Consider the following 17,616-nt stretch of genomic DNA (forward strand, 5'->3'; position numbering starts at 1 on the left):
ATGTGACTCTCCTGCACAGATATTCAGGTGTATCAGTTTTAAGGATTTTATAAAAAAAACAACGTAAATGTAGTAAACGACGATTAGACATATTTAACCAGCCCATTTCCTTAAGCTTATTTGAAATCCTATTTTCTTCTTTTGAAATTATGAATTGAACGTAGACATGACTTTTGTACCTTCTGGATACGAAAGGCATCAGAATTCCGAAGAAAAGGACCATAAACTGTACCACAATGGTTGAAATGTGATAAAACCTTCGCGTCAAATGATTTTTTTTTTGTTTTTAAATTCATTTCATTTCGATGCGGATATAACAATTTCAGAGCTGCGTATGCCGTTTTCAGTTTAGAAATAACATGTTTGTCGAATCGCTTTTTTGAGTCCAAATGTAAACCAAGATATTTCACATGATCGCTGAAATTGATAACATCATCATTGATACAGATTCGTAATCTATGCCTAGCTTCTATTTTTTTAATTTCATTTCCGAATAAAATGGCGAAAGATTTCGAAGAATTGATTTTTAGAAAATGTTTTTTCGATAATGTCACGAGTCGCGAAAGGTCTGCATTAATTATAACATTAGCTTTTTCAATTTCGTCCATATTGAAAGAAAAATACACTTGAGTCTGCTTGATGCCCTCGACAGAAGTAAATTAGATCTGCAAGCTTATATATAAATCCTTTATTTAGTCAAAGACTAATAAATTATACATATAAGTGAATAACAATTTTGAAGAAATCGATACAATCTAAAAATTATAGTATTTTTTTTTTTTTTTTGTAACTTGTACAATGTCATTAAGCTGTAATATACTTATATTAAAAATAATTAATTACTAATTTACATCTCACCTCAAATATATTGTAAAAAAAAAATGTTACTACAATATAATTCCATCCGTTAATAGGTGCTTCTTGAGTTTGACTTTAAATATACTCAGACTTTCAGAATTTTTTACATAAACCGGAATATTGTTGTACATGGTTACACCTTTAACAAAAATAGAGTTTTGGCTATATGTTCTGCTAACCAGAGGAACGCGAAGATTACCTCTACATCTAGTATCGTGCTGATGAACATCCTGATTGAGAACTAAGATATTCTGCAAGTATTCAGGTGCTATACCTCTTTTAATTTTATGAATGAATATTAAGGAGTGATATAATAGATAAGTCTTAACCGGTAACCAATGAAGAGTATCGAGCATAGAATTTATTGACGTGTCACGTGCACAACAAAGAATAATTCGCATAGCTCGATTTTGCAATTTTTGCAAACGGCTTAGCACATTTTGATTTACCAGATAAAGCACTGTTGCACAGTAGTTGAAATGAGGAAGAATAAGTGTATTATAAATTATAAGTTTACTCCACTGAGTGAGATGCGGAGAACATCTCCTCAAATAATAAATTTTCATGGCAATTGTTCTTATAACATTTTTTGCATGGTCATTAAAATACAGTTGACGATCAACCAAAACCCCTAAATATTCAAATGTCTCAACCATTTCTATCTGGACACCATCGATTGAAAGTTTTGGCTCTGTTTTCATTACTTCCCTATACATTTTATCTCTACTGATTAACATCCATTTTGTTTTGTTTGTATTTATTTTCAATAAGTTTCCACAGCAATAATTTTGAATTGCTTGTAAACTTTCGTTGATTGCATTGAAGCATGTTGAATGATTATTCCCAGTGTAATAAATAACAGCGTCGTCAGCAAAGAGGTGTATACAACATTCTTTCACCACCTCAACCATATCATTTATATAAACTAGAAACAATAAAGGACCCAGAACACTACCTTGAGGCACTCCTATATTATTATCCAGTGTGCCAGATGTAACATGGTTAAGTCTTAATTTTTGCTTTCGGTTATTCAAATAGTCTGCAATCCATTGTAATGCTGCATCTACAATTCCAACTGACTCCAATTTCTTCAATAATCTGGTTCTGTCAATAGTTTCGAAAGCCCTTTGCAAATCCAGAAAAACGGTCACTGTTATTTGATTTTTTTCTAAAGTGTTCTTCCAATCGTGGAGCACACATTGCAGAGCAGTTTCACAACTGTGTTTATTACGAAACCCTGACTGAACACATGTAAGGGCCTTATTACCTTCCAAGTGATCCACAATTTGATTGTAGACCGCTTTTTCTAGTACTTTTCCTATAATTGGTATCATATTTATTGGTCTCAATTCACAAGCTTTATTCGTATTTGGGACTTTAGGAATTGGGATAATTGTTGCAATTTTCATTTCATCAGGCACTTTATGAGTTTTGAAAGAATAATTTATCATATTCAAAAGTGGTTTAGAGATGGTTGAGAAGCATTCTTTCAACAATTTTGTAGATATTTCATCTGTACTATTTTTATTTGTCATTGAAAATATTATTTCCTTGAGATTCATAATGGTAATCATCTTGAAATATCTCAATTTATGTGAAACAGGACTAACTATAAGAGGAATTTCGCCTTGAGGTATATTAATTGAATCAGTGATATCGTTAATACTTTTGACATAGTATTCATTAAGACTATTTGACATTTTGATATTATCATTTTCAATAATAACATCATCGAATTCAATACTTGCATATGTGCTAGAAACACTATTCTTTGGTATATATTTCTTCAAAGTCTGCCACATTTTAGTAGGATTACCGATATTACTATTTATTTTATTTTCTAAATATTTCATTTTTTCTTGTCTTATAACCTTCACAGCAGTGTTTCGTTTTTGTCGGTAGGTTTCCCAGTTCTCTGCTATACGATTATTGACATATATCCGATAGCTTTCATCTCTCTCTGCAATCGCATTTTTGACTATAATATTCCACCATTCTTGATAGTGAGGTAATATTTTTATCTGCCTCATATGCAGATGACCTTATCTTAGCAAGGTCAATGTCGGGAAGGGCAGCTTGTAATATCCTTCAAAGCACGATGGACGCTGTTCACACTTGGTGTCTGAGGGAGCAGAAGTCTGTCAATCCCAGCAAAACTGTGTTAATCCCCTTCACCAGAACGAGAAAATTGGACGATCTAACGCCACTTTTCCCTCAATGGTGAGGTCCATTTGGAACAGAGGTGAAATATCTTGTCATTGTCCTTGATAAAAAACTCACCTGGAACGCTCACTTGGAAAAAGTTTTACACAAAGCCAGACTGTCCCTATGGACATGTCGTAGGATTTGTGGTAAAACGGAGTTTAGGTCCCAACAAATCCATTGGCCTTATGTGATGATTGTCAGACCAACGATCACTTATGGTGCAATTACCTGGTGGCCGAAGGCTTTACAGAAAACGGCCCAGGCGAAGCTCTATGGCTTACAGAAACAGGCTTGTCTGGCCATCAGTGGTGCCATTCAATACCACACTTTCAGTGGCCATGGAGATCCTTCTAGATCTACCTCCTCTTCACCTTTTTCACATTGCCAATTGCACAAATCAATTCAATCCAGAGTGCAACAGACTGTTGGTTTAGACCAGGGGTCTCCAAACTACGGCCCGCGGGCCAAATCCGACCCGCCAGTGTCATCAATCCGGCCCGCGACAGCCAATGATTTACTGTCATCAATCTGGCCCGTGACACCCAATGATTACCTAATTGTTGTTACTATTGCTGTGATGAGTTGAAGAAGATAATTACTCGGTTTTATTTACTTGCAAGGTAAAACTTAACGACAGAAATTATGCATATTAATAACTAACAAATAATTGAAAATGAATCAGAGTAAAACAAAAACACTAATGAGAATTATGTAATTGTGATTTTCCACCGACAATACTTTGTAGTTGTGGATCAATTTTACTTGTACCAATTATCAAAAGAGATTTAAGATGCTCATCGGTTAATTGAGATCTGTAAACATTCTTTGTGTACTTCATCTTGGAAAACGTTTTCTCACACAAGTAAGTAGTACCAAAAACAGAAAACAACCCACGAGCAAATTTATGCAAATTATCAAATTGTTCCAGTGGAAGACTCTTATAAAATTCCAACAAAGATGAATTTTGATATTTGTTCTTAAGCATATCACTGTACCGTAAATCAATAATTTCCATTTGGACTTCCGGAGCCAGGGTTTCAATGTCAGAATCAAAAGGATTTTGAAAAAGCTTAATTTCATTCGCAATGACATCAAAATCTGAAAAACGAGTATCAAAATTTATCTTCAAAGCACTCAAAGTTTCGATTGCAAAATTGACGGGAAATTCAGTCTCTGTAGTGTGGCTGAATATTTCACATGTTTCAAAATGTGTGAAACATTTTTTACGTAATTGCGATTGAAATAGTATTATTTTCTGCCTGATGGATTTGATATTGGTGTATAAATCAGGGAGAAGCTGATTTTCTCCTTGCAATCTCAAATTCAGTTCGTTCATATAATTTGTCAAATCGACATAGAAGGCTAACTTCCACATCCATTCACTATTTTCTAAATCGGCAAAAGGGCGCTGCTTCTCATTTAAAAAAATTTCTATCTCTGCTCGAAGTTCAAAAAAGCGCTTAAGAACTTTTCCGCCACTAAGCCAGCGTACGGCAGTATGCTATGGTAAATCATTTTCTCTGTTGAATAAACTCGCGGAATTGTCGGTGATTCAGCCCAGTGGATCTGATGAAGTTAACAACTGATATGACTGGTTTTAGAACTTCAGACATATCCAAACATTTTCCGCACAAATACTGTTGATGAATGATACAATGTAAGACTAATGGTTTTGAACCACCATCATTCTATACAGCCTTAGACAAAAGTGCAACCACTCCTTTATTTTTACCATACATATTTTTGCCTCCATCAGTTGTTATAGATTTCAAATATCTCCATCGAAGGTTCTTTTTATTAATGGCATTTTCAACTCCCTTAAAAATATCTGCCCCAGTTGTCGGGCCGTGAATACTATCAATATCAAGAAGCTCTTCATACACTTCATAGCTTTTATCTACTCCGCGAATAAAAATCAACACCTGAGCAGTATCTGACACATCCGTTGACTCATCCAATGCTAGAGAAAACCACTCATGATGTCCATTTTTGTCAGACAGTTGAGATGATATATTTTCTGCGATGTCTTGCACCCTCCGAGCCACGGTGTTTGCTGACAAACTGACACTTTTAAATAAATTTACCTTTTCGGGGCATATTTCTTCGGCTACTGCAATCAAGCATTCTTTTATCATTTCTCAATCGGTTATAGTTATAATGCCATTCATGTTTTTATCAATTCATAAAATTATGACAGGCAATAACGTTAAAAAAGGCACTAAACAAAAAATTAAATCTTTAATTTCATCAAAAATAATATTTTAGTGTACAATTAACTAAATAGGCGACAATATACATAAAATGCCATTTTTTTTGTTCATCAGAAAATTTCTTTCAATATTACTTTAACTAAATAAGCGACACTATACTTGAAAAGCCAATTTTTTGTAGTTATTACTTGAGCAAAAATATCAGTTTTAATTACGCTTAAAACAACGGTATACATAAAATGCTACTTCTTTACTCGCCGCAGCGTGTATCCTTATGAATGACTTCTTCATCATTTACGCAAAAGTTCAAACTGACACTAGCGGCCTCTAGGAAAAAGTATTCAAACTAAGATAAAATGTCGTTTTTGCAATAAAAGCGCTTTCTTTCAATGAATCTAAAAGTCGTTGTAACTCAATATTGCTCATTTTAGTATAATGCCACTTTTGTTTTCAAGGTGCGATATGTCTCCATCTCCGTATGCACGTTGATACGGATACTCGCATCTCTCGATTTTCTGCATCCTGCATCGACTATGTCTGTAGCAATATTGACAAGCAAAATGTTTCATGCACAGTTATTCCATCCGGATTATCTGATCATGAAGCAGTGATATGTTCTATTCTGTTAAAATCAACAAAAAAAGAAACCATACATAAGTATGGTAGATTGTTCAGTCGTTCAAACTATGATAGGTTCTATCAAAACTGCCGGATATGATGATATTTCCGTTAAGATTCTCTTGAATTTACCACTCAATGCTCTAGAAACTTTGGTCGCCCTTATTAATACCTCATTCAGGACTGGCTCATTTCCTTCTTCCCTGAAGACTTCCGTTGTCATTCCACTACATAAAGGTGGTGATTTAGATAATCCCTCCAATCTGCGTCCTATCTCCTTAATACCGACTTTAGCAAAAATTATTGAGAAATTAGTCAAAGTACGTTTAGATGAATTCTTAAAACTGCACTGTATTATAAGCAAAAACCAGTTTGGGTTTCAAGAGGAAAAAGATACAAATGATGCTATCTTCTCTTTTTTATATGAAATTTACTCTGAATTGAATGATGGTGAAGTAGCCGCCGCAATTTTTTGCGATATTTCAAAGGCGTTCGATTGCGTTAATCATAACATTTTATTAAAAAAACTTCATAAATATGGATGTAGAGGTGTAACGAACCTGAAAGGTTCGAATCGTACCTTTCAGGTCGGAGTCAAATGGTGAGGACAACGGAACTCTCGGAGAACAGGGCCATTGAATCTGGTGTACCACAGGGTTCTGTGTTAGGCCCTATTCTGTTTCTGTTATATATGAATGACATATCTATGATTAACATATCTGGTAGTTTCACTCTATTCGCGGATGATACTACAATATTGTGGAAAGAAAAAAACTCAATGGAGCTAATTAAAATAATATCATCCGACTTGAAGAAGGTGAAGAGCTGGTGCGATGCAAATTTACTCTCTCTAAATGCATCCAAAACAAATATAATATCATTCAAATGTTCGCTTGATGACATTTCAATAGACGCTGACGTATTACAAAATAAATTAAACACAAAATTTCTCGGTGTACTCATTGATAATAGGCTGAAATTTGATGAGCATATTAAACAACTGAAGAGTAAGATCTCCTCAGGATGTTATGCAGTTAGAGTGGTTTCAAATGAGTTGGGTTTCCATGTCGCAAAGACCGTTTACCATGCACTTGCTGAATCTCAACTACGTTATGGAATACCTTTTTGGGGAGCATGCAACTCATCCCTCCTCTCTTCTGTATTAATATTACAGAAGAGGGCACTAAGATGTCTCTGTAAAGTTAAACCCAGAGAATCGTGCAGAAATTTGTTCACTGCCAATAAAATGTTAACAGTCATCGCACTTTTTATCTTAGAGACAGTTTGCCTTATTTATAAACATAAATCGAAGCTCAACTTTGCTTCTACTCCTTATGCTACACGCAATAGCAATTATACCTTTAGGCTTCCCATCCCAACTTCGAATTTAATCAAGGATTCCATATACTACAATGGTGGTAAATTGTTCAATCATTTACCATTAGAAATGAGATCGGCAAATTTAAGCAACGTTCATTTCAAAAAGGCGGTGAAGAACCTCCTTGTGGATAGACCCTATTATAGTTTGGAAGAATATTTTAGCGAATCCTTTTAATAATATATTACTAATATTTTTACTACTATTGTACCATCACTTTATACATGGTGGTATTTTATCTATACATTTTTAGAATTTTTTTTTATATTTACATTTATACATTTTTGGAACTTGTTTATATTTACATTTATACTTTTTTAGTACTTTTTTTATATCAACATTGTATTTCTTGGACTTTGTCAATAAGATGCAAATCTTCGGACAATAAAGTATATTTTGATTTGATTTGATTTGATCTTTATTACTTCCAGATAAGGATAGAACCAAAATTAGCCCCTTCTCTGACACAACAACTCAATACCACAGGATTGAAACAGGAGGAGAAGACTGCTATTGAATCTGGTGAAATTGCTGTTGGAACAATATGTAAAAATGGTGGATGCGGAAAAGTTTATAGTGGTCCAGAAACTAATAGTACGTCTTGCATACACCACCCAGGAGTGCCGATATTTCATGAAGGAATGAAATATTGGTCATGTTGTCAGAAAAAAACAACAGATTTCAACACTTTTCTGAGTCAAATTGGATGTGAACAAGGGACTCATCTGTGGCAGAAGGATGTAAGTTCTGATTATATATTGTCATTTTTTTTGTCTTTGTCTTCTTCTTTTTCATAGTTGTTTATTTTTTGTGTCATTTTCGGGTTTGGCTTGTATGTGATGTTTATGTTCAGTGGTTTGAAGATGTTTGTTAGTTTTTTGATTTGGTGTCCTACGTACGTAAATGCTGTCCATCGTTGTGTTGTTTTGTCTGACAAAAACGGGATATACAGTATACAATGCTCGGACTGCAACAAATTCTATATCGGCCAAACCAAGAAAAAACTGATCCAAAGGTACAATGAGCACAAAAAGGCATACATTAATCCAATAGTATATAAATCAAACCTCGCAACATACGCCATACAAAACAAACATAATTTCCCTCCACCAGAGAACATAAAACTCATAAAACAAGTCATCAAGGGAAACCACATGGACATTTGGGAAAACTTGAACATCCATAAATTTAACAGTCATTACCTGAGTTGAGACGCTCTGACCGTATAAAGAGGCAGACGACAGGATGACAAGTTTAATTTGAGGAGTGCCTAGAAGATGACAGTCCTACCAACTGTCGAAAGCGCTCGCAGATAATTAATAGAAGATATAAAGCTTCAAATCCTTTTTGTAAAATTTAATATTGAAATACTGAAAATAAAGGAAAATTAGTTACATTATTCAGAAATATATATATTTATATATTAAACGGGTAAATATTTGGGTAAGCAGAATTGAGAAAGTTTACTCTTTTAACAATATATTCCAATCAATTAGTCTTATGTTCTATTATTGTAGTTTTCCCTGAGGATGACAGTATACATTGTCGAAATAATTGGAATATATTGTTAAAAGAGTACACTTTCTCAATTGCTGCTCACCCAAATATTTACCCGTTCAATTCCTAACTGGTCAGCAAAGACTATCTTCTTTCTATATATATATATATACATATATATATATATATATACAGGCTGATTCACGGTGGATGGCACATTAGACGTTTCTGGTGAACCAGACAACGGATCACTTTGAAAATTTAATGGAGGGCATATTCGGACATTCTCTAGCCAACTAAAATATTTTCGACAATGCGGTGTTGCCGCTTCTATTAGAAAGCAGTAGCAACTTTGATTTTTCAAATGGAACACTCTGTATATAATATTATTTTTGGAATCTCCAACAATTGCCCGACAACTTTTCTTGATATTTCCCTATACCTATCTGTTACCGTTTTCGAAATAAAAATTAATTTCAATTTTTTTCTTCGAAAATCATGACTTCTAAAAATGCCGATATCTTTTAGTTAAGAAGTACTATGATATCGAAATTTGGTTTGGAGTTAGGTGATACTTGGACACTTCCCACACGTCAGCCTAATCTCCGTTACTTCAATACAAGGTGGTAAAAAAATACAGTTTTTTCGTTTGCTTGAAAAAGTTGCTGAAATTTGATTATTTTAAATGGAACACCCTGTATATTATTGAAAATTCGGAAAGCTGCTGAAATTTGCTTTCTTTCTATGTATATCATACCTATACCTAACTAGTCAAGTTTCGGACTTATGAACATTTATTTGTGAAAATGTCCCTTCAGAATGGTATTTCCATTCGGTATTTGGTAAGCAGGCCATGATTACTATTTGACAGTAGCGTTGTGACATTCTCCTAATAATATCGACATTTTCGTCACTTCAGAAGTTGCAAATACCTTCAAAACGATGGAACAAAACTATTCAAACAAAGTTCTTATGAATTTGTTTATTATTTTTGGACAGTGTGACAAAATTATCAGCAGAACATGTAGAAAGTTCAATGAAATGTATCCGAATCTACCGCCAATGAATCTCAAGAAATTTATACGAATTCAGAACAATCTCAATGCATTTGGATCAACTTTAAAAGCACCAAGAAACTTGCCTCGACCCGTAACTTTCGAAGACAACCAGATTAATGTCTTAGCATATTTTCACGCATTTCCCGAGTCATCGATAAGAAGTGCTGAAGAAGATTTGGGTATAAAATATTCATCGGTTCAAAGAATCTTGCGAAGACATAAAATGCATGATTATAAATTCACCAAAATTCAAGCAATGAAGCCTCAAGATCCTCAACAGAGAGTAGAATTTTGTGAAATGTTATTGACACGCATTCAAGAAGATCCACTTTTTTTTAAATAAAATTATTTGGACTGATGAATCGAAATTTTCGAGAGAAGGGATTTTCAATAGAAAAAATCGTCATTATTGGTCCAGTGAAAACCCTCACGTCACAAAAGAAGCCGGATTTCAAGAAAAATTTAGTTTTAATGTCTTCTGCATGTTGATGGACAACAAATTGAGATACGTGATATACGAGGAGTCATTAACATCCAGAAGCTACCTGAATATTTTGGAGAATACTTTAGACAGTTTCGTGGATAATCTGCCACTCGAAGATTACCAACTAGACGGAGCTCCTGCACATTGCACAAGAGAAGTGAGCGCAGAACTGGATAGACTATTTGACGATCGGTGGATGAGGCGCTTGGGACCATGGAATTGGCCAGCGAGATCACCCGATCTTAATCCATTAGATTTTTATTTGTGGGGAATGTTTAAAGAAAAAGTTTACAAAATACCCGTGCGTTCGAGAGATGAATTGTTAGAAAGGATTGCCCAAACATTTGAAGATTTGGATCCCAATGAAATCAGATCTGCCACCACGAAAGCAGTCAACACCCGCATTTTAAAGTGCTTGGAAGTGAACGGCCAGCGATTCGAACATATTTTGAAATATTCCACATGATTGTTTTACTTTTTTATAATTATTCATATCAATATTTCCAATTTCAAGTTTCTTGGTGCTTTTTTAAAGTTTATCCAAACATATTGAAATTGTTCTGAATTCGTATAAATTTCTTGAGGTTCATTGGCGGTAGATTCGGATACATTTCATTGAACTTTCTACATGTTCTGCTGATAATTTTGTCACACTGTCCAAAAATAATAAACAAATTCATAAGAACTTCGTTTGAATAGTTTTGTTCCATCGTTTTGAAGGTATTTGCAACTTCTGAAGTGACGAAAATGTCGATATTATTAGGAGAATGTCACAACGCTACTGTCAAATAGTAATCATGGCCTGCTTACCAAATACCGAATGGAAATACCATTCTGAAGGGACATTTTCACAAATAAATGTTCATAAGTCCGAAACTTGACTAGTTAGGTAGGTATGATATACATAGAAAGAAAGCAAATTTCAGCAGCTTTCCGAATTTTCAATAATATACAGGGTGTTCCATTTAAAATAATCAAATTTCAGCAACTTTTTCAAGCAAACGAAAAAACTGTATTTTTTTACCACCCTGTATTGAAGTAACGGAGATTAGGCTGACGTGTGGGAAGTGTCCAAGTATCACCTAACTCCAAACCAAATTTCGATATCATAGTACTTCTTAACTAAAAGATATCGGCATTTTTAGAAGTCATGATTTTCGAAGAAAAAAATTGAAATTAATTTTTATTTTGAAAACGGTAACAGATAGGTATAGGGAAATATCAAGAAAAGTTGTCGGGCAATTGTTGGAGATTCCAAAAATAATATTATATACAGAGTGTTCCATTTGAAAAATCAAAGTTGCTACTGCTTTCTAATAGAAGCGGCAACACCGCATTGTCGAAAATATTTTAGTTGGCTAGAGAATGTCCGGATATGCCCTCCATTAAATTTTCAAAGTGATCCGTTGTCTGGTTCACCAGAAACGTCTAATGTGCCATCCACCGTGAATCAGCCTGTATATATATATATATATATATATATATATATATATATATATATATATATATATATATATATATATATATATATATATATATATATATATATAGATCTTTCTACCTTACCTGAGCCATTTGGAAATTCATACGTTCCTGATCCATCGAATATTATTAAACATTTTTTTGTATTCAATGAATATATTTGCTAGATGGGTCGAACTATTGCTCTTTTGTTCCATATACATCATAATTATCTTTCCATTTGAATTTTCGATAATTAATTGTTACGATTATATACAAAAGTAACTTTCCTACTTTCTTGAGCCAAACACATATTTCTATCCAAGTTGAATCAGAATATACATATTTATTGATCTGTGCTCACAATCCTGAGCCCAACAACGTTGCCTAATCTAATTCCAGTTTTTTATGTTGAAAAAAAGATAGATAGATATGTTTAATCTCTTTTAATTCTGCAAGTATATTTATTCATTGAATGATTTGAAGAATGAAGTTTCTATTTTTGGTTTATTTTTTATTTATTTCCACTTCATTTTCAACGGAATGGCAATTCAGATGAACTTTCGAAAATTCTGGCAATACTGACAATTGTTTTTAGATCATTGATCAATAAGATTCGTAAAGATGAAAAATGAAGTGAACCTTTACGATCAGTATAATTTTTTATATATTGTTTCTGGTCGGTCGGTTCGACGTGGGTGCTTTGTTCACTCACTCGAATTGACTGCCGTGTTGGTCGGTTGTTCAACACGTAGTCTGAACGATCGATTTTTCACTGGCTATCGTCCAACCCGTGTTGGGAATCACACGTTAAAAGGCAAGACCTCGTTAATGCTTGGCTCGCACAAGTGTTGACTTGTGTTGATATGTGTAATATAAAATGATTTTCATTAGATTTTTCACAGCGCACTCAAGCATTATATGAAAAGAGACGTAACTATTTCTCCATTGATAATTTATATTTTATGTGAAATCAAAAGGAATATTAATCAAAATTATTCAACTAGATGAATTTGTCTCTTCATCAGTAGTGTCATCCTTACCAATCCGAATTATCAGTGGCTCGATTTTTGCCTCTATTATATTATCAAGCTTCCACATCTCTGTCTCAAACTTTCGATATCACATGCCGAACACACTTCTCCCATTTCTCCGCTGTGACTCTTATCAAAGCCTCATCAAAAAGTAATTTGAGATCTGCAAATTTGAACGTGGTGTTATGCTGACCTACAAAATTCTTCACATCCACCCATATTAACTCGATGGGATTGAGTTCGCAGTGGTATGGAAGCAGGCGAAGGACAATTTTGTTTTGGCCTGCTGCCATCTCATCGACTATATATTTTTGGTATTCAAGCTTGCGCTCCTTGCCAATTTTTAGTAGCTGTACTCTTAGCATTGAATATTCAAAGCTAATATTCTTTGATCGCAGCCAGTTTTGGATTTCAACCTTCTTTGAAGACGTTGTCGGAATCTTCTATAACCATCGCGAATGATAAGGTGCATTGTCCATTACAATCACAGCATCATCCTCCAGATGGGGTAGAACTTTGGAAAACCACTGTTTGAAAGATTCACCGTTCATTTCTTCATGATAATCTCCGGTTTTCTTCGACTCGAAACACCACAGCCCTTCAGGAACAAACCCATTCTCATTGCCGATATGACAAATAATAAGCCGTTTTCCTTTACCTAAAATTATGAAGAGGTATGTAGGTAAATAAAACAAATACGTGGGTTACTTTTTATATATTGATATTGAGGCAGGTCTTAATATAAATATAAGTTTATCTGATGGGTTTGTTAATCCGGTGGATAATCCATCTAGACATGCCCTCCTAGATGAGGTCACAGTTTCATCGACCCATACTTTAGGGGTAGTATGACCAGCATTAACCCAGGTTTCAGCCATATAATAAATTGTTCTCTGTTGTTCCCTATAATATTTAATTTTGGTCAAATACTCTCTCCTCCATAACACAATTTCCTCTCTATCCAGTAATAAACTATTGCGCCCTCGTTTTTTCCATACAAAATTCAAATGTTTCAATACTTTATGGAATGTTGACCGCTTAAAACTTGGCAGTAAAACATCTTCATTTATTTCTGTGAGTATTTTGTCTATCGTGGGTATTTCATTTCTGAAAAAGTACTCATGCACTTTCCTCCTGATTGCATGTTTATCAGCACCATCTATTGATTTTATAATGGTTTGACGATTCTGATTTGTATTCGGTTTGGAAAATGTATGATTTTGTTTATATTCCCGTAAAACATTGTAAATCGAAGCACATCACACTGCAATTTTATCGCAAACTTTCGATACGACTTCGTCGACAGTCGATGTCTCAATTTCTTCCATCTCTTTCTTGAACACATTTAAAATCACTTCTTCCATCTCAACACTCAAATGTTTTTTTTTGGATCGTTGCGTTTGGACCCTGTGCTGGTACCGAACTCGTATCAACAAGGCGAATTCACCAATGAACGTTGCCCGTTCCATCTGACACTGGGCGATCACGTGAACATCACGCTTCGATTTTATTTTGTTTCACTCTTTCTTGGATTTGGATAGACTTTAGTGATCTCGTGTTCTTTTGGAGCCCTTTCGCTTTCAATCTGTTTCTCATATTTTGCAATATTTTTTTATGTTCTGCAGACCATGACATTTTTGCATGAACACTTTTTTCTTGTTCATTCTTGGTCATGTGTTCTTGGTCATTTCATCATGTATTGAAGATGTTCTTTCTTCAAAGTCACACTTCTCAACGATCGAGTTCATATCAACGTTAATTTCATCCAATGATAATTCCGTATATTTTTCCAAACCTCCTTGCGAGGAGCGGAAGTTTGGATATTTTGTATGATAAGTACTATAAGTAGTATAAGTACTAGATATCACAGTGCGTTTTGAGGGTATGTCCCATAAACCTGGACAGTTGCACTTCAACTTTCACTTTTCAAAAATTGCAGTAACTGTGTAACAGTGTACTGAAAATGATTTTCCATCAGTGTGAAATATGTAATCATTGTCTTTCACAAATCTCTCCCTCACTTTCACTAAAACATAGAGGTGTTGTCTCACTTTTTGAGAAAATAAAATAAGAACTCCTCGCTCTCTTTTTCCTCTGATAACAATTCTACTACAAGACTTGAGAGTAATTTTTTCTGTTTCAGTGAGGATGCTTTCGAATTCATTTTCTTTTTCTTGCAAATCAAGATTTATTTTTCTATAAGTGCTTGTACAGAACAATCAAAAATTGTAACCGAAACTGGGATACTTGGCGTCTGTGTTATCAATCAATGACAACAAGTATTATTTGTTCCTCTAGCACACAAGTAATTTCACTCCTAGATGCGAAATTCTATAACGTAATAGTGAGTAGGGATAACGATCCCTACTTACGAAAATAACGTGAGGGGAAATGTGAGGGAAAAATAATATATTATGATATCTCATTTTCATTTAGTTAGTTGTAAGCTGTTGTTTTTCAAGCCAGTTTGAAACCGATTGCAAAATCACGCCAGAACAGACTTTCAGGATTTTTCTCAAAATTCTTCTGTTCTATAATTTGGCCGCCAAGTGAATGCTGTTTTCGAAAAACAAATAAATCAATTATTTTCAGAAATATTTCAGTATTTAGACTCCGGAGTGAAAAGAAGAGACAGTGTTCTGGTAGATTTTCAGTCGATCATATATGAAGCATAAAGTTGAAATAAAATAAACATGCACAGACACACAAGATAGGTATTTGGAATCACAGAATTGATTTGGCTGTTCTAATTATAAAATAACAACAACAAACTTAGTAGTTCGTTGAGACATGGTTTCTACCAGGACCGCAGCGAAAAGAAAAACCAGGGGGGAGGGAATCCAAATTTTCCCCAAGCCCAACAGCAAAATTTACCAACTTTCAAGAAAATGAAAGCCGAGGGATTAGTTACTACTATAATAAATTAATTTTCTTACTGAGCTAGCCAAAGATTGGCTGAATGCTTATGCTCATTAGGGTATGCACAAACAAAAAGAAATTTTGGTAATCATAAAAATAATAATGCGAATTATTCTACTTTGGACCACGGTCCTTGGTCTTCCACCATATCCACCATTTATAGGAATATTCAGTACAAATGAAAGGAAACAACACTTACATAATATTTTGCTTATTGTTTTCTACTATAATTTTTTTTATCTTCGCGGCCCGAAATTTTCCAACGTTTCCAAGTCGAAGACTCAGCGAAAAGTTAGGAATTTTCTAAAATTGTCACTACAAAATTTGTGGACTGTTCTCTCACTTGGGAGAAATCAAACTTTTTTGAAGTTTTCAAACAGCTCAGAATTTCAAAGTATTTAATCTCCAAGTTATGCATGTTGGAAAATCCCAACCTTCTCCTGGTTCTTTCCCTTTTCTTATTACATCTCCCTTTCTTTTCTCTTATTTTTATTATTTTGATGTTTATTCATTTTGTTACTATGTATTATTTTTTTCTATCTTCACGGCCAAAAATGTACCAACTTTTTCCCAAGTTGAAAAAGTAGGGAGGAGGCTTCAACGACGACGGCCCTGGTTCCTACATATTTAAGTACAACTTTAAACACTCTAGTGAAGTCCCCTGTTGAAGAATCGAAACAGTGATGCCAAACTCATATGGCTCAGGTTCGCATGTAGGAGTTGGTATTGCCGATGTATACATTTGTATATGATGGAAGCACATGCAGCGCCATTCTGGAATTTCGTCGAACTAATTTTTACATCTTTCATATCAACCTGACCCATTGAACTTTGTCAAATAACGCTTATTTACAAAAGAAACACGTGACGGGGCATTACGAAAATGATTGGATAATATTGGCTTCGCGCTCCCTCCTTCGAATATTGGCTCTTGGACAGCAGATGAGTGAGAAATACGGAAAAATCAAACCTGAGCCATATATATGGCTCAGGTTTGAAATAGTGGCTCGAGATTGCATGTGGGGTTTGCTATCGGTGGCTCAGCTAGGTATGAAACGCATAAATATATATATATATATATATATATATATATATATATATATATATATATATATATATATATATATATATATATATATATATATATATATTGAATGATGATACTAATTTTCCTTTATTTTCAGTATTTTAATATTAATATAAGTTACAAAAAGAATTTGAAGCTTTATAACTCCTATTTATTTATATGCGAGCGCTTTCGACTTGTGTTTGACGTTTCGGTTCCGATGGCGAAGCCATTTTCAAGAAATTAATGTAACAACGCGTGGGCCTTAATCTGCCTACTACTTGGATTCAACAATTTAAGGAGTGGGCAAATAGAACTCGTGACGATCTGGGGAGTAGAAAAATTGAGGCCCCGGCGTCAAGTCACATAAAATTTTTGAAAATGGCCCCAAAATCGGAGCCGAAACGTCGAACACAAAACACCGGAGCGGTTCAACTCGAACTCAACTACAACATACTACTAACCGCGAAAACCGAACATGTATATGTATATGAACAAAAAAATCAGCTGCATTCTTAATTCTTATAATTTTTTTTAGTGAATTGAGTTCTGTTGTTGAATCTGTATTTTTTTCAGTCTGGTGACAAGAAACATGTTCAATGCCGATGGGATTTTCATCAGACTGGTTCCCATGTGATTTTATCTATTTATGCCAAGCAGTACTGCCCAACAGAAAGTGTTGTTAAATTGAATCCAATTCGAATTTATGCCAGATTAGTATTTCCTCAACAAGAAAATGCATTTTTTCTGCTAGATTTTGAATTGAAAGGGGTAAGTATTTCGGATTAGTAAATATTATTCATTTTCTTTTGTGTGTGATGAAATTTT

The 17,616-nt window shown here is 34.3% G+C and overlaps 1 protein-coding gene across 2 annotated transcripts in view; it reads left to right on the plus strand.

Annotated features, from left to right (window-relative positions):
* mora (cysteine and histidine rich domain containing protein) overlaps positions 1-17,616 on the plus strand; it is a 33,715-nt gene that overhangs the window by 6,710 nt on the left and 9,389 nt on the right. For both annotated transcript variants that reach the window (XM_074179438.1, XM_074179443.1), the window contains exons 3-4: positions 7,701-8,009; positions 17,365-17,559. In XM_074179438.1, the coding sequence (XP_074035539.1) occupies positions 7,701-8,009; positions 17,365-17,559 (504 nt within the window). The remainder of the gene's footprint in view (positions 1-7,700; positions 8,010-17,364; positions 17,560-17,616) is intronic.

This window comes from Leptinotarsa decemlineata, unplaced genomic scaffold (genome assembly GCF_025532065.1).
Source record: "Leptinotarsa decemlineata unplaced genomic scaffold, Ldec_3_MD MMD2_P_RNA_scaffold_14, whole genome shotgun sequence".
NCBI lineage: Eukaryota > Metazoa > Arthropoda > Insecta > Coleoptera > Chrysomelidae > Leptinotarsa > Leptinotarsa decemlineata.